The 20,574-nt window shown below is 39.6% G+C and overlaps 2 protein-coding genes across 4 annotated transcripts; one reads left to right on the top strand and one right to left on the bottom strand.

The window, feature by feature from the left end:
- Positions 1-1,925: 1,925 nt before the first annotated feature.
- On the bottom strand, positions 1,926-14,292 carry LOC105936192 (transmembrane channel-like protein 6). Of its 3 annotated transcripts, XM_036148734.1 has the most exons (21): positions 14,133-14,292; positions 13,636-13,760; positions 13,426-13,557; positions 13,245-13,341; positions 13,201-13,211; positions 12,954-13,098; positions 12,094-12,178; positions 11,748-12,005; positions 11,485-11,660; positions 11,252-11,396; positions 8,817-8,999; positions 8,448-8,602; positions 7,490-7,580; positions 7,204-7,301; positions 7,033-7,128; positions 6,877-6,952; positions 6,642-6,775; positions 3,529-3,705; positions 3,368-3,446; positions 2,428-2,509; positions 1,926-2,311 (listed from the first exon to the last, which is right to left on the bottom strand). In XM_036148734.1, the coding sequence occupies exons 1-20, from the start codon at positions 14,186-14,188 to the stop codon at positions 2,432-2,434; spliced, it is 2,397 nt and encodes a 798-aa protein (XP_036004627.1). In that variant the 5' UTR covers positions 14,189-14,292; the 3' UTR covers positions 1,926-2,311; positions 2,428-2,431. The 3 variants fall into 3 exon arrangements, with proteins under 3 accessions (XP_036004627.1, XP_021179432.2, XP_036004626.1); XM_021323757.2 differs by having other exon boundaries at positions 13,201-13,341; XM_036148733.1 differs by lacking the exon at positions 13,201-13,211 and having other exon boundaries at positions 13,231-13,341.
- A 1,891-nt stretch (positions 14,293-16,183) lies between these two features.
- syngr2a (synaptogyrin 2a) lies at positions 16,184-19,558 on the top strand. Its single transcript, XM_036148696.1, has 4 exons — positions 16,184-16,388; positions 17,908-18,145; positions 18,899-19,032; positions 19,118-19,558. Exons 1-4 carry the CDS (start codon positions 16,290-16,292, stop codon positions 19,298-19,300), a joined length of 654 nt encoding a protein of 217 aa, XP_036004589.1. The 5' UTR covers positions 16,184-16,289; the 3' UTR covers positions 19,301-19,558.
- The last annotated feature ends 1,016 nt before the right edge of the window (positions 19,559-20,574 follow it).

Here is a 20,574-nt window from a genome sequence, read left to right as displayed (position 1 = left end):
CAAGCAAGTATTAATTTTAGTGTTGCATTTCATGAGTTATCAAGATTAACATGTTTGCCCAACTTGAATAACATGTTCGGCTGTCTTTTGCAGTTTAAAGAGTGCCTAAGATAAATGGTTGTTTGCGTCCCCTTGCTAATTTAAATTTCCCAGACACTGATGATGTTATTCATGTTGTTGTGATTAGCATCATTAATTGAACTGAAGAACAAAAATGAGAACGGTAAAACATATTCTATGAATGTTGGAAAGTTTGATGAAAACATGAATTACAGCCCACTACCCTAGTTATTAACCATGTCCCATTAATGATGGGACATGATTAAGAACTGGCGACCTGTTCAAGGTGCGCCCTGACCCTTGCCCAATGGCCGCTAGAGATTGGTATCAGCCTTGAAGTGATCTTTTGTGAAGTCACCAGTAATAGTTCCTTTATCTGCATTAGGCGGCATATCTCAGTGGAAAAAAAGCTAAGGAATCCTCAGAGTGGAAACCCAGCATTACTCCTCCCATTTTAACAGACTGTAGCATTGTAACTGGTACCCGGATGTAGTAGTTTTGTTGATATTAAATGTCTACACTTTTTGCAAGAGGTCATTTTAGTTTGGCACAGTTTTCTCTGCCCAACAGCATTGTAGCCCGACTAGCCAGACTGACTGACTTATGCTGTAAACATGGTATATCGGTCTGGAAAGCAGCGGGTAGAGCCCAATTTCAAAGGTGGGACTAACAGGGTCAGTGGAAGCAGATTAGAACCGCCGCGTAAAGGCCTCTGAGTTAAAGGCTGTCCAAAATCAGCACAGCAGTCCGAAGCTCCTTTCCTAAGCGTGATAGAGTTCAAACTGTTGAACTCATGAAAGGTCAAGAAACAGGAGACAGGATCTATAATTTGAACATTTTGGATGCAACCATATTCTGCCCAGACTGACAAGCTGTTTACTGAATACACAGGGGTTAAGTTGGTCTGGCTGGCAAGTTTAACAACACCCATGATACTAAATGTATCCATCGCCAATCCACCTCATCTGATGACTTTCAAACTGTGAGATGTGTAAAGTATAGAGTATACAGTCCTTGACACTGTTACAAATGTGAAAGACTCAAAATCTAAAAGGTATACCTTGTTCTTGGTAGATCTGGAATAAACTGACTAGACTCAGTGGATGAGGCGAATTGGCACAGCGGGCAGCCTCAACCCCCATAACGTCACATAGTGCTACGCTTGGCTGGGATAACCCAACAAACTCATGTGAATATATATATATAGTGACTGTTAATATCTGCTATTCAAGAATCGTATCCTGTTCTCATAAGGAAACTCACAGTGAAGAGGCCTCTTTCATGTGGTGGAGCAATTAATAACTTTACAGAACCTCATCTCAAAAAAATCCTAATAGTCCCTTTGTGCTAATTTGAGGAGGAATTGTTGGGGAAAAATTTGTTTTCTTAAAATAAACATGTAAAACATATTTGTCATCGTTACAAAAAGTATGTTTTTGCAGGCCAAGACAGCTCACTCAATACAAGTTGTCACGCCCACTTCTCCGCTCTAGACATCAAGCCATTCCTGATTCCTATCAGACACTTAAAGCCCCATGAGTTTTCCATGTCTTCTCTTTGGCATTCAACCAATGACAAACCAAAGAAACTCTTACAAAAGACCTATAGTTCTTTATGAAAGATAAACGAGTTATCTCAGGACGAGAGCATTAGCAAAACTTTTGATACCACGCTCTCTCAAAAAACCCAAACATGCGTCTACTTCAGTGTTGTTGAACCATAAGAAAAAATTATATTAAATTTTTAGATATCATTCTGCTTTCGGTCTTTGTCCAAAACAAAATCAGTGACATTTAGGATTGTGTTGTAGTGAAGAGGCTGACCTAAAATGCAACATAACATGCAAACGTACTTCTTAAATTTTTATTATTTCCAGAAGATAACTAATGAGACAGCTAAGAGCATTACTGCTGTTTGCTCCAGACAGGATTACTGTGAAATACCCCAGATGATTTTGGATAAACGTAATATATGCTTTTATAGGATTTTATTTTGGTTTTTCACATACAAAACATTTATAAATGCCATACAAAAACTAAGTGAACATAAAAAATGCATTGTGCCAGAAGCAAGCCTGATTTAGTATTTAAATAACATCTTACATAGTCTGTTGGCACTTCAGAAAGCTACTTATTTTACTTTTGTTTCACATTCATGAGTCATGTGTTCAGTGTCACAGGCGTCTCAGCGCTGATGAGATAACAACGTGTATCCGTCAGTATGCATGACAACGGGGAGATATCATCTTCCTCTGAAGAGAAAAGAAAACATTTGAAAAATCCAGTACTCAATCTCATCGTTTACTCCTTAAGTGATGAGCCCATGGAATTACCAAGGAAATTTCTTTTAAAAGGGGGTAAACCTCACCAGATCAGTGACTGGAATCTGGATTATTTTCCTCATACAAATATTGCAGTTGGGTGATGAGGAATTTTTTGTCTTTGCCTTCCTGAAAGCAAGTGGGAAATAAAAAAAAAAACAAAAAAAAAAAACATGTCAGTCGACTCACAGTTTACCGGCGTCTTACATTTTTGCAAGAGCTCAGAGATATGCAGTGTATGAAGAAGTACTGACAACAGTAGATTAACAAGATGGCGGTCAGCTCAGGACAATACTGGAAGAAAGCCACAAAAGACTTGAGTGGGGCAGAGGTTTGCCTTCAAGCAGGAAGACCTTAAACCTACAGTCAAAGCTATTAAAGCATGTCAATTTGTTTGAATAGCCCAATTAATATATAAAAAAAAATAACAAAGAACAAAAGCCAACCGAGAATCTGGCAAGACTTGAAAACGGACGCTCAGAGGCAATTTCCATCCATCTGACCTAGCTGGAGTTATTTTGGCAATAAGCAGAGGCAGAATTTTTCAGTCCCTACATGGCATGACTGGTAGAGAAATAGCTCCAAAATGAGCTAAATGTATTTACTTGTGGGCAGGGATGAATCCAAATGTACACCACACTTTTTAGACACTTACTTGCAAACAAAAAAATAATAAAAAAATAATAAAAAAAAAGATGAAAACTACATTTAATTTTCCATCATCTTCACGATTATGAGCCATTTTGTTTTGATCTGTATCACATAATACCTTAATGACTTGTGGTTGTAACATAAAATGAAAGTTCAAAAGTGTCTGCAAGGTACTTTCCAAGGCTGTCATAATCCATTTCAAAACTTCCATGTGAGGGTATAAACATTTTAATGACTGCGCCAACTTCCTGTTTTATGACAATGCACACTTCGGAGAGTCAATGATTCCAAGCGCCTGCATAGCTTTAGCTTAGACCAATTCAAGATTTTACTTACATTTTCAATTTGCTTTTCCAATCGCCTGATGATTTTCCTTTGGCCATCAACTACCTGGGTGTGGAAATATATCACCAGTCTGAAAACGATAAAGAAAACATCATGATATCACGCCAACCGCAGACAAAGAACACAGTTTAGTTATAATGATTAGCACTTACAGAAAGATACCAGTGGGCAGGAACAAGAAGAGCGGATTATCTATGAAAGTATAATATGCTCGAATGAGCCAAGACAGTATCTGTTGAGAGTCCTTCATCCTCTCAGCCCACAGCTTTCCAGACTCAAACATACTGGCTACATTCCTGAAGGGGCCACATCCAGATGAAGGCTTGATCCTGTAAATGAAAGTCATTCTGGGGAATTATGGTCAAAATTCATACTATACAATACAAACTCTTTTTTTTAAATGGATCAATAATGAGCATTAGCATATAAATGTGAGGCTATGTGGAAAACTTCCTCTTTAGTCCCACGTTTGCAACAATTGCAAATGTTTCCCTATAGCCTATTGCACTGTTTGGGTCAAATCCTTATAGAACAATGAAACAAGTATAATTCTTACTAAATTATTTGTATTAGTTACAACAACATTGTTGCAAGGAAATTTGGGTTCTCACGGCTGAATATTATCAGTGCGTTACGATTTAATTGAAATACAAAGATATGTGTTGACACTGACACTAAAGCAAAGAAATATTAGCTTGAATTGGCATAGATATGTAAAAAAAAAAAATCTTCAGAAACAATTGAAAGCAATGTTTCATTTCCCAATTAGTATTTCTAGATGTAGCAAATACACATAAAGCAAAGAGAACGAGGCCAGAAATGCAGCCATGAAGCACTTGAAAGACAAAAGGGGACATTGTGGAAGAAAGCTGCTGTGCATGAAGGAAGAAGAACCAGAAAAATGGGACTAGTCCAGTCAAAGTTATACCCACATAAACACACACAACTTTGCATTAAATGTTTTTTAAAATGCTACAAACCACATAAAGGTCAAGTCTATTTATGTATACAACCCTTCAATACACAATATTTTAAACTATTACTACACAAGTCATGCAAACTCACAGATCAATTCCTGTGTGAAATAGACTGAAAAGCAGTGCACAGACATTTTTTTCCTCACTAGCAAACAAAAGTAGAGTGAATAATTCCCTGATTACCTTGCATCTTTAATAATTCAGAATTGTTTTATCATACTGATTGCTCCCCAGGCGCCGCATAGTGGCAGCCCACTGCTCCCCGAGGGATGGGTTAAGATGCAGAAGTGAATTTCTCCATTGTGAGATCAATAAAGTTCAATTATTATTATTATTATACAGTTTCATATGAGTTTAAAAGCTTGTTTACAGCATTTATAGTTACAATGTGACTTAGACCCTAAAGTCATTAAACTGCACATTCAAAATGTACATTTGAGAAAAATGTCATTGTGTGCCTCGTAGTAAAGGAAAAAAAGAGAAATATTACAGATACAAGTTTATGTCATTTGTCAGGAATGTAGTGGCAAAAACAAAAGTTTTTATGTTTAAAGCATTTTGAAGTGTTATTTAAAAGGTTTAAGATACTTAATTGAGGTTTGTTACTTTAGGGTTGACTATCTTTTGTCACAAAAACATTCCTGAATGTGTCCTGATATTTGTATCTTTTGAAAAGTCTAATGAAGTCTAGATAACCAGTTGAGCCTAATCTGTTGAATATTACACCCTAATCCATCGAATAAAACAGCTGAAGTTCTATTTTCTACTTTGTCTCCTGTTAGTTTAGCTTATTACTTATATTTCTAATCATTAAATACATGTAAGCACATCAGTTATACATTTAATTATTTGAGTGTGTAGCTGTGTGCAAGTTATGATTATGTTGTTTTTTTCCCCCAGTTTATTGCTTTAAAAGAAATGGTCCCTTGGGAAAAATAAAGATATCCTAAATATTGAAAAAATATATTAGCTGTAGTTTAAATAATACATTTACATTTCGACTACCAGTAATTCATTGTGATGTTCTCATAGTCTTTAGATGATGTGCCCCCATGCTTAATTGAAAATGAATGTGTTGTAGAGAACTTCGTAAAAACACGCATGTCATTCACTAATTGCATATTTGAGACCAATTAGTTGATTAAGTATAGAAGTGTAAATGAAGTTCACACATTTATATCTAAAAGCACCAAAAGCAGCATTGTTACCAGAATCCATACCTAAAAACAAGTTATTAAGGGTTGAAAATTGGACCAGAACTTGTCAGGAATAGTAGAGTCAAGACGCAGTTCTTCAAAATCAATCTTTTCCAACATTTTGGAAAAAAGAAAAAAAAACAATGGAAGTTAGCTTTGGGGCTGAAATTAGATAATTGATTGTAGGTCAAGTTTTTTTTCTTATTTTGATGAGAGCCAGACAGCAGTAAGGAATTTAATTGGGTCAACGATGCAAACACCAAGGTTAGTCAATGCCTCCCTGATGAGTAATGGTGGAATCTTGCCCAAAGGGGGGGGGGGGGGACATACTGGTTGGTGAGGATTACTTCCTCACATTTATCAAAAACCAGCAGGGGTTCAAAACATTCAGCAGGACTAGGGCAGATTAGCAGTGACGTTATGATTTATTCTGAATATATCCTAAAATCTTTCACATCTGAATAGGTTTGTGTGTTTCCAGTCTAGTATTTCTAAAGTTGCCTAGAGAGAATTAAAGTGGCTCCTCCTCGTTATTTACTGTATCGAAAGTCAAAATGGTCAACAGCGCGTGTTCTACAGCTGCCAAAGGATGTGTCAATTCTGTGTCCATCTGAGGATCTCGTGAAAGGGGCACGGCATCCCATGATGAGATTGTACAAAAGTATAGCCCATCTATAGGACAGTTGCACTGATACAGCAATCCAGCTTTTTGCAAACCTTCAATGGAGGCTCTCCTAAACTTAAAATGTACCCTTAATCATTTATGAAGCAAGTGTATGATGACCTTCACTAACTTTTTAGTAGTTGTCAGACTCACAGACACTTTGGCAACAGTTTAATGACACTTTCCTTCTACTGGTGCCATCCTAGATAGGCTAGCTAGTTGAAAATGAAATTAGTTGCATTCACTGGTGATGTGCATGTGTTTGTTTTTTCACTCCTAATTCCTATTTTGTTCCATTTTCTTTAAAAAAAAAAAAAAAAAAAAAACAGTTCTTGGACCTTTCTAAGTCAAAACGTCCTTGTGTACTCTTGACAGCAAGTCAAAACTTCCTGTGTCCAACGCATTCAAGGAGAAAACACGGCACTCACATCCAAACTGTATACACGACAGCAACGGCAGCACCGAGAAACGAGGGGAAGCACAGCAGAGTAATAAATAGTGTTGTCATCTGAGTGGCCCTCCAGGGCTTTTTGGATGCCTGACAGTTGAGCATCAGACTGCTCTGCGGAGAGAGGAAAACATAAAAAGGGAGGAAGAATGTTTGTCATCCGGTTTTTTTCGCAAGCTGTATGGAAATGACTTCTTGACGCGTGCTTTGCTGACCTTCTTCATGTAAAACAGCACAAACAGTTTTGCGATTTGGACAGCGGGGAGAAGAGGAGCCAACAGCACCCCCAGCCTGGAAACAGCAGAGAGGACACTTAATCTGCTGCAGTTTAGTTAATAATCTGTAAAATATGTTGAAAATTGACCAATCACCAAGTAAGAGTTTGTCCATATATGAGCTCCAGCACATTACGAGCAATGTCGAACACAGGCTTTCTGTTCTTCTTCAATATTATCTGGGAGAAAAGCCTGGAGGGAAGACATCACACTGTGAGCTGAAAGACGTGTCCTCCAGGTAAATACCCTACTGTGCAGTTACGTTACCTCCAAATAAACTCCCCTAGAAAGGTGTAAAGCACTGTGAAGATGAAGTCCATCAGGAGGAGGCGATAAAGTTCCTGGCCCACAAAATTCTCCCAACACTATTACACAGAAGCACAAAGTGAAAGAATGTCCAGCAATTTGTTTTTGTTTCAAATGATAGTAAAAGAAAACTGCCTGAGTGCCAATTATGTCGCCTGTTGAAAGCCTGTTGATCTTTTCAATGCGACACCTGGTCTGGTTTCATATTTCTAGTCCTGTCTGTATTAAGAACGGCAGTGTTTGTAACCTCCGAAGCTTGATGGTCTTGAATCTCAGCAATTTTTCCAAGCCAGTGGTAACACAGCACGCCAATAATACTGATCTTCAGAAGCAGGTTCCTGGGAATTCAAGACCGAAACATTACATTTCCATTTTACAAGACTTCCGCATCTGTGTCATAAACAAGGTAAAAAATAATAATAATAATTATGAAGTCTGTATGGGTGAGTTCACCCACATTGCATCCTATTAAAATTAGATTTAAGTTTTAAAATTTATATAAAGAGTTTTGTTAAATAATTCATGCCAATAACCTTTTTTCCAAGACACTCATGTTGCAATCAATCAAACTTCCATGTTTTTATTACGATTGTGTAGTTGCCCAGGAGAAAGCGGCCATAATTGTGAAGTGGAAAGAAAAGTTGATACATGGTTTTCAAAATGTTTTACAATATTAATCTGTGTGCCATACATTTTCAATCAGCTCCCCAGTTAATACACTGCAGGAAATCCTCTTGTTAAAGCTGAAAGTCTTTGGTGGCATGTCTCTTCCTGCTTTGCACATATAGATGGATTTTTTTTTTTGCCTATCCGTCTCAAAGTTAGCCAGAGTAGAATATGAATGTCTGTCAAGTCTCGTCAAATTCTCAGTCGTATTTAGGTCTAGACTTTGACAGAGGTGTTTAAAGAAAAATAAACGTAATATGAGCTGTGGATCTCTCTGGCTACTCCAGAGTTACCACAAGCCTTGAATGCTCTCATTGACTGACCTGTCACTTTAGGTGGATGACTAAGACGGCTTACTGTTCTCTTTTCATTTTAAGACGATCATTTGAAAAATCCCAGTAAAACGCATTGAAGTTTGTGTTTGTAACATGATAAAAGCAAGACACGGTATTTAAACTAAACTTTGAATTACAATAAAATAAATCAGAATTCCACTTTTTTCCCCCCATTCTTCCACCCATGTCAATACCGTCTCTCACCTGAAGATGGAGACATACACTCGTGTGCTGGGCGACTTGTGCTTCTCCATCCAAGCGCACAAGTTGAAGATGCCAGGCAGCAGCAGGTTGAAGCCAGACACCACTGCAGACGTGAACAAAAGGTGCAGATTCTTGTGGTGTGGGCCGAAGTGTTGCTGCAGAAGAGTGGGAACAAGTTACAGTAAGGAGCAACATGTGATGAGCAGAGGACAGAGGTCTATTATTTTTAACTTTTCTTTTTATTGTCCACTTAAAATTCCATTTATTGACAGACAGAAACTTTGTGAGTTAATGGTGCTAAAATATACTTCCTAAAAATACATATGGCAGCAAAGAAAAGCAGAACTGAATCAATGTGACAGGAAGTACTTTTGTGTATGCTTCGATGGTGACGACAAGGCTTCTTGAGTTTGATAGGAAGTAGACCCCGCCGGCACTGAGGAAGATGCTGGCCAGACAAATGAGCCATGCTACTGCATGAATGACAAGGTTGCAACACCGCTGCATGGGACTGCTTTCCTCCTCTCCGCTGGTCAGCTCAGAAAGTTGCTCCTGTTGGAAGAGCGGTCCGTTTTAGGTGGAGCTGATGAGCAAAGGCTGCTTAATAACCACTCATCTGTGGTCTGTAAGAAACAGCTTTTAATTACACACACACACCCATCAGACAAACTGTAACTTTGCATAAGTGCCATTACAGTCATGGGGCAAATAAAAAAAAAAAAATACACCCTACCTGTTCATATATGGAATTCAAGAGGGGCAACCATTTAATTTATAGACCAGGAGCAAGAGCCAACACCTATTTCAAGGCAGAAGCTTTTAAAGCAGAAAACAGGGATTTGCCGAAACAATACCAAGGATTAAGAACATGAGCAATGCCAACCAAATGAGAGAAACTATCGTTGCTGCACAGCAGTAGGAAAAGGTGGTGAAGGGTTGAGGCGTTGAGCTTGTTTGGCAGCTACAGAACCCAACGATCTTTTTATACCCGAGTAAATTACGAAGTGCCTCGCGAAAGATTTTAACTACCTTGTTTTGTTTTTTTCCTCATCACATTGAAACTTTAAACTTGAATGTATTTTTTTGTCATGATGTGATAGGATTAAGGTGGAAGGAAACGGCTACACCACGGCCCTAGTTTGTAACAAACTGCGTGGGAAACTCAGCTAACATGTGGAAGAAGGCGCTCTGGCCAAATATGACGTTCTGACCAACAGGCAATAAATGGTGTGTGCGATGAAACCTAAACTCTGCAGACTGCCCTAACTACACCATCCCCTAGTCATGGTAGTGACGGCAGCATCATGGGCTCCAGTCAAATATCTCTATTGGGTAAGGACTCTTTAGCCAAAGTGGAAGTGTGTCAGAGGTCGCCATGAGAAGTGGTATATTTCGAGTTATTCGGACGGAGCCATGGTGTGGGTTTACGTTTCCTCAGCAGCGAAAGGGAAGCTGTTTAAAGTTGATGGAAAGGTGGTAGAGATATACCAAGAACCTTGTGGCTGAAAAAAGAGCAAAAGACACTTCAACGGAAGTGCTGACACTGGGGTGGTTTTTGTTGTTTGTAAAAAAAAAAAAAAAAATACTCTTTCCTTCCTCTTCAGTTATTTACTACCTGGTAGTAAGGCAAGGCAAGGCAAGGCAAATTTATTTATATAGCACAATTCAGTACAGAGACAATGCAAAAGTGCTTTAAATGATGAAAATATAGGAAAATAAAACATAATGAAAGCAAGTAGGAATAGAATGTAGAAACTAAAAAATAGAACATTAAAAACAGTAGAACAGTTTAACTAGAACAGTCAAAGGCAATTCTAAACAAATGTGTTTTTAATCTTGATTTAAAGGAACTCGGGCTTTCACCACTTTTACAGTTTTCTGGAAGTTTGTTCCAGGTAAGTGGATGCTGCTTCTCCATGTTTAGTTCGTGTTCTAGGTATGCAGAACAGGCTGGAGCCAGAAGACCTGAGTGGTCTGGAGGGTTGATACACTGATATCAAGTCTGTAATGTATTTAGGTGCTAAGCCATTCAGGGATTTATAGACTAACAGAAGTATTTTAAAGTCTATTCTCTGAGATACAGGGAGGCAGTGTAAGGACTTTAGAACTGAGGCGATGTGCTCTACTTTCTTAGTCTTAGTGAGGACGCGGGCAGTAGTCTGTCGCATAAAGTCCCAATAAAATACATTGAAGTGTAGAGCTGTAATGTAAATGAAAAGGCTCGAAGGGCCTGAATCCATTTGGAAGACGCTGTATACGACGCCGTTGTTAAATCCTACACGAGGCCGCCGGCTGAAGCTCAACGCAAACCTGGCCATCGACAGAGTGACAATCCAAACACAGCAGCGGCTCTACAACAGAAGTATTAAAAAGAAAATACTGTGTTGCAATGGAACCCAGTCAAAGTCCAGACCTCAAACTGATGGAGATACTATAAACGTTGAAAGAGGGGGTGGCCCTAAACTCCTTTGAAGAGAGGGATGGCTATACAGAAAGCTACCACATCAAATGCTCATGTCGAGTACTTTTTTTCTCCGCAACTGTGTGTGCAGTTATGTAAACCTTACTGCAAAAAACAATCAACGTTATCGACATGTTTACAGCTAAAAAAAAAAAATATCTGTCAAAAAAAAAAAATCAAAAAAACAAACAGCAGTGTGAAAACGAACGCCTAGTAGGTTTCCTGTGTTAGAATCAGTTTCGCTTAATTGATCTGACGGTTTTAGTGAGAAAGCGAGCAAACTCTGTAGCGGCTAATTTCTTGCTGCGCAAGATGGCCGATTATTAAAAAAATGACCGCTTACTTTGAGTTGAGTGCTGATTTTCTCAGACTGCAGTCTGATAGATGGCCTCTTGATGACTTTAAAGTCCCAAGAGCAGAAAACCTTTTCTGACAGATCCCCGGTGGACTTGAACACCTGAAAACTTTTCCCGAAGGACTTGGACATGCTGAAAAGGAGGAGACTGACCATCAGACACACAAAAAACTGATGGACACATGGGAAATATGCAAAACGGGGCAGTATTTCCCACCCACCTGTACACCAGAACGATGCAGATAATAAAGAAGGAAATAGTGATGGTAAAGAAATAGGCTGTGGGTATGCAGTAGGGCACCATGTGTGTCACCGCACTGTGGGCCGCCAGCTGATTCATTTCAATCGTGACGTTGGAGTAGTAGCCGTAAAACATCAAGCTCTGAGAGAGGTAACCCTGCCATAGGCGAAAAGTCGGGGACAGCTCCAGATCAGATGAATGAAACGAGAACAATAGACGGTTGTTGAGTACAACCCCACTCACCGTGCCAGTGAGAAGCTCGATGCCGGTGAAGCTGTTAAGACGCGAGTCAGTCGGAGGAGGGTGGATGGCCTGAGGAATGACCAGAAACAAGCAGGTGATGGTGAAGAGGAGCAGGTTGATGAACAGGATGGTCCGGAGAAAGAGGAAGTAGGAGAGGACACCGGTCCCGTAGCGTCCACTCAGCTTCTTCAAGGACGAGTTCCACAACGTCAGGAAGCTGACAATAGGGTGGCCTGTGAACGTGCAGTGGCGCCACATCTTTAGGGAAGCAAACAAGCCACGCGTAAGTGGTTATTATCCCATGAGCTGTTCAACTGTAATAGGAGCAGGGAATGTTTTAACCTACCCTTGAAATGTATGTGCTCAGGAGATTGTTGCAGAAGAAGTTCCTGTTGAGTGAATTCCTAGCTGCAGGGCTAAAAGAACATTTCCTTGAAAAAAAAATAAAAACAAAAGAAATAAACAGAAATAAGTTAGTCAAAAACATTGCCAAAAAGAAAAAGGAACCACACCATTAACAGCATTAACGCGTGCCCTGGCCGTTTCAGATGCAGATGCACAAGTCTGACAATGTTTTTTCTCTGACCCGTTCTTATTTTCAGTTTGAACTTCAGCAAGTCATCTTCAACACATCTAGCTGCCAAAAACGGATTTCCTTTTTTGGCATCCGATTGGCTTATTCATCATTTCTGTCAACAAACAATTGATCAGGTGTGGCTTTTATTGTGGCCAGTGAGAACAATGCGAATTGTGGGTCATTGTGCAACCTGGTGACCACAGCAGATTTAATCAGCTCCAAAAAGGATCAACACAAAACTATAAATATAGGGCGGAAAATCCCTCACACACTCTGGTCCCTGATAAATAAAACTCTGACTTTAAAGGGGGAAAAAAATGTCCCACTGAGGAGGATTCCAACCAGAGGTTCATTAAGACTATTCACTATTGTATTTATTTGTTTAAGTGTTTAATCATCATAGGTCAACAGGAAGCTTTGCTGATTTTGGTTGTCTACAGAAGGTTATTTTAGTCAAAAGTATTTTAGAGCACCCTAGGATGGATCCAGACAAGTATCCGTTGCGCCTCCAAAGGTGGTCTGAGTAAAACGCTTTGGCGTGTGTTCAAACCCATTTTTAAAACTGCCTGATTGGACGGCTCAGGGCGTAGGTTCTTGCCAGATGTGAACGGGATATTTGTCCCATTTACCTGATTTCCCTCTTGTCCACCAGGCTGAGCGGCATGGCTCGCAGCTTACGCATGCCTTCACTCACGGAGAGGCCTCGGAGATCCGACACCAACTGCTCCTTACTGCCTTCAGCGCACCTTGAACCAACCAAGTATTTTGTTCCGTCTGTGGACATTGTCAACGCAGAAACATTTTCACTCCACTGCATATCAACCTTATTTATACTGTCCCCTTGGTCAATTCGTGTCTTCTGTTTACATTCCGTACCAACTTCCTCCAAGTCGGGTCGAATTGTACCTTCCTGGGTGACTCTGGGGGTGTGAAGGGAGTCATGGGACGAGGTCCGGGGAGGCAGTTCAGCAGGTGTCCGTCTGGCTTTCATGGCTATGCCTGCAGAACTATGCAACCCTGAGCCCAGAAGGAAAGAAAAGCCATTAAATAGCTCAGCTGTGTAGACTAATCGTTGTCAAAAAAAAGTGAGATTAAACTCACCAGTGGTGCGACTGGGCATGGAGGAGAGCACCCTCTTTGTGGCGGCTGACCAGTTATTTCTTTGTAAAGAGCATCTCGGCTTACTGTTCAGTGACTCTTTGCTTCTTTCACTGCTGCTTGTCGACTCGCTGTCTGAAAAGTGCAATTTCTGGGGTCATTTTTAACGATAACGAAACTCATAAGGTTTGGAGCGGTTGAAAGAGTTAATACCAGACGAGTCTAAGTGTTCTATCAACGTTCCCATCTGTATGGCTTCAGGATACTCCTGGACATTGAACGCTGGTTCTTTGAAGAGTAGGGAAGACTTCTGACTGGGTCCACTTTCTCCAGTGCGTCTGCAGGGGAGTGGAAATAATCTTGGCTAAAAGTGCCGCAGCCTTGCAACCAAACACTCCCGGTGGAAACCCTTTTCATAAAACGTCCCACATGCACGCGTATCTATGGAGCTAAACGGTCAAGGTTTTTTTTTTTTTTAGTTCATTGAAGAGTTTTCTGCCACTAAACACATTTTTAATACTTTTATAATTCTAAATAGAAGCAAAGGGCCCTTGTGGTACTGCAATGTGTTGGAAATGAGGATGTTTACCTCTCGCTCTACGTCTACTCAGATTTGAGTCAAGACTTTCAATGTTGTCTAATCTAAGATGTCATACCTCCTAAAAATCTGCAGCTCGTACAGAAAGAAGAAAAAAAAAAACACTACTTACTCGTCGTCAGAATCCTTTTCACAAACGTTAACAGTGAAGCTCCCACCGTGTGCCATGGCTGGTGATGAGAAACTTACTGTGGGTTAGTCGACAACATCTAACACAGAGCACCGCTAAGGACTGTGGGTTATTGCAAACAGTGGTTTACAGGTTCCTTTCCATAATGCAAAGCCACCACTTAAAGAAAGTGCAAAAAAAAAAAAAAAAAAAAAAAAAACCTAACCAAGAGGCTCTGTTTCCTGTGATATACGTAAATGCTTCTCTCTGGCTTTTTCACATATCTGTAAGCCAACGATAAGTCTTACACTAATGAGCAAAGTGTCAAAAAAGATAGAAGCGACTGATTAAAATGGATGACAAAGCAAAGCGAAAGATAATTTTAAACATTAAATAGGTGAAAAACATACTTCCTCTTTCTCTCTTACAGCTGTGGGTAATTTGTAATTGGTGCAAACTTGCATCTTGTATGACAGCCTTTGTGCTGAGGACATAGTAGACACATAGGTCAGAAATATGAAAATGGGCATATTTTTAATTTGATGAAGGTCTCATACATCAAAGGAGGATTCAAAGTATCCCAATACAGAGGCACTGACATTTTATTTTGAAAGTGGCACAGTCAAGAATCATGAGTGTACACTGCCATCTAGTGGTCGACAATGAGGAACTGCAACTTCACCTTTAGCAGAGGAGCGAAGCTCAACGGCCATTATATTATATTATATTATATTATATTATATTATATTATATTATATTATATTATATTATATTATATTATATTATATTATATTATATTATATTTTGAAAATTTAAATAAAAAAACTTTCTCTGTCATGACTAAATACACTATGTGAACTTTTTAATGAAAGTTTATTATCTTATTCCATCTTAGATTACTTTAGTAATTTTCAAGTGATAGGATTTCAAAAAGGTAACCGGTTAAAGATTCCTGCCATAAACTAAAGGTCTGCCATAAACTAAAGGTGTGCTTACTTTTTAGACTTAATTCAAGTACTTGGAAATGGGGAGAGCCTCTGAGGGCACTGCAGCGAGTGATGACCCGCCCCCAGCTGGCTGTCCAGGAGAATGGCTCCTCTTGGATATCGGACAGGCGCTCTACTGGGGCCTGGGGGGTTTAGGTATACCAGGGCCATGGATTCCACACCTGACTCATGCTTGGGTTAGCGGGGCTTGGGGGAGTGTGTATGCTGTTGCTCCTGGTTCCTTGGGGCCCTCTGCTCCATGGTCATCGTCTGGTAGATGCGTGGTCGGTCTCTCTCTCTCTCTCTCTCTGGTGCACTTGCAGGCCTCTGTGCAAAGTGGGGTTGTAGGTTTCCTGGCTCTGGAGGTCCTCTCTGCTTGCATCCTGGAAGGGGGATGGCACCCATCGCTGAAATACTCTACATATTATGCATGTTCACACACACACACAAACTGACAACACTTATGTATTCATAATACAGTAGTTGTGTATGTGTGTATTACATCTTCCCCTCTCCCGATGTCTGTTCGGCACCAATTCTATATACCTACCTACAGACTTTTTTTTTTATACGACCAATATGGTTTGCTCCCCAAGGGGGGCCCTACTGTTAAGGCGTGACAACACAGCTCCAAAAATGTTGAGGTTCCTTTCCAGACTTTTTCTGTGCCTTGTTTGCGTGTCCAGTCAATAGAGATTTGGTACCCACCTGTGTTCTTCATAGTGAAAGCAGTACAGAAAAGACTTGAAAGTGCACCTGATGGTTAATACAATTGAGGAAGTTCAAGGTAGCTTGTGCTTCTTCGCTGTCCGTTGGGTCCTGGAACATTTGATTAGATATGAATTATGTCTAGAAGAAAAATACCTTGTTGGAATTGATCAACATAATTCTACAGTGAGAAAAATACAACAACAAAACAGAGCAAAAAAAAAAAAAAAGAGAGAAAGAAATGAAAAAATGCAACAAAAACAGGGGTTACTTTCAAGGGAGTTTCCGAAGTGACCTTGAACGCATCATGGAGGAAAAGTGGGAGGTCTCTCAAAAGTTTTCGGGAAGTAGTTTGATACAAATCGAAACTCCCCCCTCCGAACTTTGACAGGAAGAGTTTGTAACTCGTCTTGGTTTTGCCTGACGGGCTTTTTTTCACTCCCCTCTCTTTCCACTGCGTGAAATAATGCAGAGCAACGCTTACGGAGCCTCCCTGGCCGGCGGGGCCTTTGACGTGGGGAGCTTTGTGAAGAAGCCGCAGACGGTCCTGCGCTTCCTGAGCTGGGTGAGTGATTCACGTTAGCAACTGTCACCTCCACCTGGTGACGCTAACAGATGTCTGCTTCTAGGTGTCCCGCAAAGGCACCGAGAGAACAACCTGTTGGCTAAGTTTGGTTTTTGAGATGCACAAGAAGCGTTTCTCAACTTTTAAACCGTTTATAAACTTTTTTTTAAAGTGTCATTAATGTATTCCAGCTGCCCCGCGTTCACGGTAGCCTGTAGCTAGCATGCGGCTGCTGTGTCACTGCGCTAAAAGAGCCCGACACCTTGCAGGGAGGTAACCTGCGTGTCACATTCAATGCGTGGGAACTACACTAGTGCTCATTTTTTTTAATTAGACAAAAACAATAGGGACAATAGATGTAGCTCTGGGTCTACAGTGATTGCTGTGTTTTGTGTTGAACTACCAGGAACTGAGGGGGTGAAAAAAGTCCCAGCGTCATCTGTTGCTGCCTGGCTGCCTCCTTCCTTTTCATATCCAAGCTCGATTAAACAGCGCACTAAGTAGGGATGGATAAAGGCTGAAAAGCCATTTTAGTTCCGTTTTATTTCATTTATTAAAGTATTTGATTCTCCATAGCATAGTTAGGGAACTTGGAAAGCAGGTGCGTTTGTGGGCATCGATATGAGGAGCTTTATTATAGCAGGGATGCCCTATTCAGTGCAACACAGACTCCAAGGCCAATCTCCCTTATTTTTGATATCTAACTGATCGTATTTAAGTTAAACTTTATGATCTTTCAGAATGTTTGATTATTTTTGGCAATGGAAGTGATATTTTAAGATTTTTTTTTTTGTCTTTTTTTAGGAGGTAAACACAAAAGGCAGTCTTTAATAGGGAATGTGTCCTTATCCAAATGTGGTCACTCAAGGTCCATTTAGAGCGGAGGTGAAGCAGGCCTAAAGTGTCATGTCAGATGTACTCAAGGGCCAATAAAATACTATATATATATATATATATATATATATATATATATATATATATATATATATATATATATATATATATATATAGAGAGAGAGAGAGAGAGATGCAGCTTATTTCAACAAATTAGATTTTCAGTAGGAAAAGAAGGGATGTTTTAAATGATGATGTTGGCTATTTGAAAAAACTTTTTTTTCCTTAAGTGTTATTTTGTGAATGCAAGTCAAAGATGTTTTAATAAGAAGAATTGATTGTTTGATCATTGAAGGATTGCTTGAAATGAATCTCCTCGAGGAAGAACAAATCATGTCAGAAGAGAAAGCCGAACGTTATGCTGTGAATCTAAACCTTACTATGCATGCGAGGTACATAGCATGAAACTTCCACATGTAACTCGCTGCCTTTACCGTTTCGTTCACAATGTATGCGCAAGAAATACTGCGATACTTTTTAATCGGATATCCTCGTGGGAAGGAATTGAAACTGAGCGTCTCTGGATCTTCTTTAATGAGGGTTTCGTTTGTCTGAAGAGGAACTCTTCCAGGAATTACCCTGCTTGACTTTTTTTTTTTTTTTCCTTTTTTTTTTCTCTTTGCAGGTGTTTTCCATTGTGGTTTTCGCAAGTATTACAGCCGAAGGGTACATTAACCCAGAAACACAAGGAAATGCAGAGTGCATGTTCAACAAAAACGACAGTGCGTGCAGTTACGCGGTGGGCATCGGGATCCTGGCCTTCTTGGGCTGTTTCATCTTCCTGCTGCTGGACGCCTACTTCCCGAACATCAGCAATGCCAAGGAGAGAAAATACATCGTCATCGGAGATCTGGCCTTCTCAGGTAAAAAGGATGGAGTGCTTTTTAAATGAATGTTCTAGTTCCCTTTAAATCCATAAGATTATACACTTAACAAAAAAAAAAAGAGCCAGATGGATGATGAACAATCCTGTTATGTTTTGCAAACATCCCACAGTTTGTCAGCCTGTTTTATATCGAGTTAAAAAAAAAACACATTTTAAGTTAAAAAAAAATAAAAATAAATCACCTACACAGAAAACTTCTTGACAGCAGGATTTGGCTAAAACATCTCCAAAATGAAAGCAACACCCCATACTACGATAAAAAGAACGGATTCAGATTCGGAACAGATGAGAAACAAAGCGGCGGACATCTTTCAGTCTGGAGGAGGATGGCGGCTCTCTTTAACGCAGATCTGAAGCGGTTCTTTGAAACGGTTAATATTCATACAGCTAAATAATAGTTGTTCATTATTTCCTTCCCATCAAGATGCTTTTATTGGAAAAGAGGCATCTGAGTTTATCTGCTGTTTTGGCAAAGCCACCTCAGTTTCTAGTTTCTTAATGGCTTTTACCATTTAGATAATTCCCTCCAAAAAGCTTTTCTGCTGATTTTAAACACACACACTGTATATAATATTTCTATACAATATATTGGAGTATTGTCAATGCATTTGCATGGAAGAAGTAGTAAAAAAACAATTGAAATAAAGCTATTTCAAGGGTTTTGTGCGGTATAACCATGCTTGTTTTACCTTAACTAGAACCCGTTTTCATTTTCCGTCTTTTTAAACAGCGGCGTGGACATTCCTGTGGTTCATCTGCTTCTGTGTCCTGGCCAACCAGTGGTCCAAAACCACCATGACGCATGTCGTGGCTGACGCTGCCAGGGCCGTGATCGCCTTCTCTTTCTTCTCGATCGTCACCTGGGTGAGCCTCTCGTTCGGATTTTGTTTGAATCTCGTGTCTGTCGAAACGTCCGACGCTCGACTGATGCAAGCGTCTCTGTCCGCAGGCCCTTTTGTCCTACTTTGCACTCGGAAGATATCGCCAAGGAGTGAGCGAGTTTAACCAGGAATACACGGACCCCGCGCAGGACCACACTTCCCCGTACCCACCTCCCCAGTCGAGCTACCAGCAGGGCCCTTTCACCAGCACCCAGGGGCAGCAGGGAGAGTATCAGCCTCCGACTTACTAAAGGACTGAGATTTACTCACATGAATCCTGATGGGAGAGGGTTTCTTCTTAAAATAAAACGAAAAGAAAAAAAAACAAACGTGTGTACCAATGGTTTGGTTTGAAATCGGGGCTGTCCCGATTTTTTCTTGCATATTTTTGGGCACTGACTTTTAGTTTTTGATTGCACGCTTGTTCAATAGATGTTTTTGTTGTGATGTTTGACAAAAAGGAAATCTGGAGAGATTTCTTTCTTTTTCTTCATCAGAAGTGATTATTTTTTTTCCCCCCTGCAGGAGAAAGGAAGGTGCCAATGTTTGTCTTTATACCAAAACGCCTGTCATAGTTTCAGAGCTCCCTTTGTTTCAATGTTGCGTACTATTCACTGTACAAGCTAGATGCCAACAAACTGCTTAGAATGATTTGTGCCTTGAGAATTTTTTTATTTTTTTTTTGTATTTAATTGAGAAGTGAAGTTTTATTTGAATGTTTTACTGTTTTTGTTTTGTGTTTTTTTTTTTCTGGCATGATGCTAATGCATCTGACCCACAACCATAAGTAGTCCGTTTAGTTTAGAAAAAAGTTTAATCAAACGGCAAACACACGTCATTTAGTCAACAGGTGTTATTTGAAATATTACTTGTTAAACTACTGTATTTTCTGTTGGGATTTCTTTTTTCTTTTTTACAATCGACCACTGAAAAGTTTTTTTTTTTTTTTTTTTTTTTTTTTCCATATGTTTTTATTTTGAGTGTATTATTTGGATGTTGATTTGTTGTTTTTTTGGATTTTGCTCAAAACTGTCTGGTGGTCATGTTCTTAGTTTAGCAATTTTTTAGCAGTTATTTCAGACAAAAACTCTTGGAAATATATTTTTTGTATTTGAAGATATTTATTATCTTGCATATTCCAGTTTAAAAACTGGTACATGAAAATCTGATCGTTTCTCCAGTGTTTTTTGTTTAATTACACCACTCTCTCCGCTTGATTGATTTTTTTTTTTTTTTTCCGAATCTTGAGCATTTTTCACTGTCCTTATTCAAATAAATTGTTCAAGTGCCTTATTACAGTGTCTGTATCAGATGGGGTTTGCCAAATAAAAGCTGTTCCGGCTTCTCTTGGTCAGCCCGTAATTGATATCCTGTGCAGTTACTTTGTGTGCTCCTTGTGTAAATATTTGAGATAGGATGGTATTTGTGAACGTGGAGAAGCGACTCAAACTTAAAAAAAAAAAAAAAAAAAAAGTCAACACCCTGTTGTAGTTAATAGCTGTGTTTGATTAACAATGTTTTGGGT

Source organism: Fundulus heteroclitus, chromosome 16 (assembly GCF_011125445.2).
Source record: "Fundulus heteroclitus isolate FHET01 chromosome 16, MU-UCD_Fhet_4.1, whole genome shotgun sequence".
NCBI classification, from domain to species: domain Eukaryota; kingdom Metazoa; phylum Chordata; class Actinopteri; order Cyprinodontiformes; family Fundulidae; genus Fundulus; species Fundulus heteroclitus.
Note: the sequence above shows the minus strand (reverse complement) of the source record. Positions and strands in the feature narration are given on the sequence as shown.

What these genes read in the sequence shown, in the direction of transcription:
- LOC105936192 (XM_021323757.2), bottom strand. Translation starts at nt 14,188, where the DNA reads ATGGCACACGGTGGGAGCTTCACTGTTAACGTTTGTGAAAAGGATTCT. An exon ending in GAAAAGGATTCTGACGACGA is followed by an intron (nt 13,761 to 14,132) that starts GTAAGTAGTGTT and finishes ACTCCCCTGCAG; the next exon opens with ACGCACTGGAGAAAGTGGAC. An exon ending in ACCCGACTTGGAGGAAGTTG is followed by an intron (nt 13,099 to 13,200) that starts GTACGGAATGTA and finishes CAATGTCCACAG; the next exon opens with ACGGAACAAAATACTTGGTT.
- syngr2a (XM_036148696.1), top strand. Translation starts at nt 16,290, where the DNA reads ATGCAGAGCAACGCTTACGGAGCCTCCCTGGCCGGCGGGGCCTTTGAC. An exon ending in TCCTGCGCTTCCTGAGCTGG is followed by an intron (nt 16,389 to 17,907) that starts GTGAGTGATTCA and finishes TTCTCTTTGCAG; the next exon opens with GTGTTTTCCATTGTGGTTTT. An exon ending in TCTTCTCGATCGTCACCTGG is followed by an intron (nt 19,033 to 19,117) that starts GTGAGCCTCTCG and finishes CTCTGTCCGCAG; the next exon opens with GCCCTTTTGTCCTACTTTGC.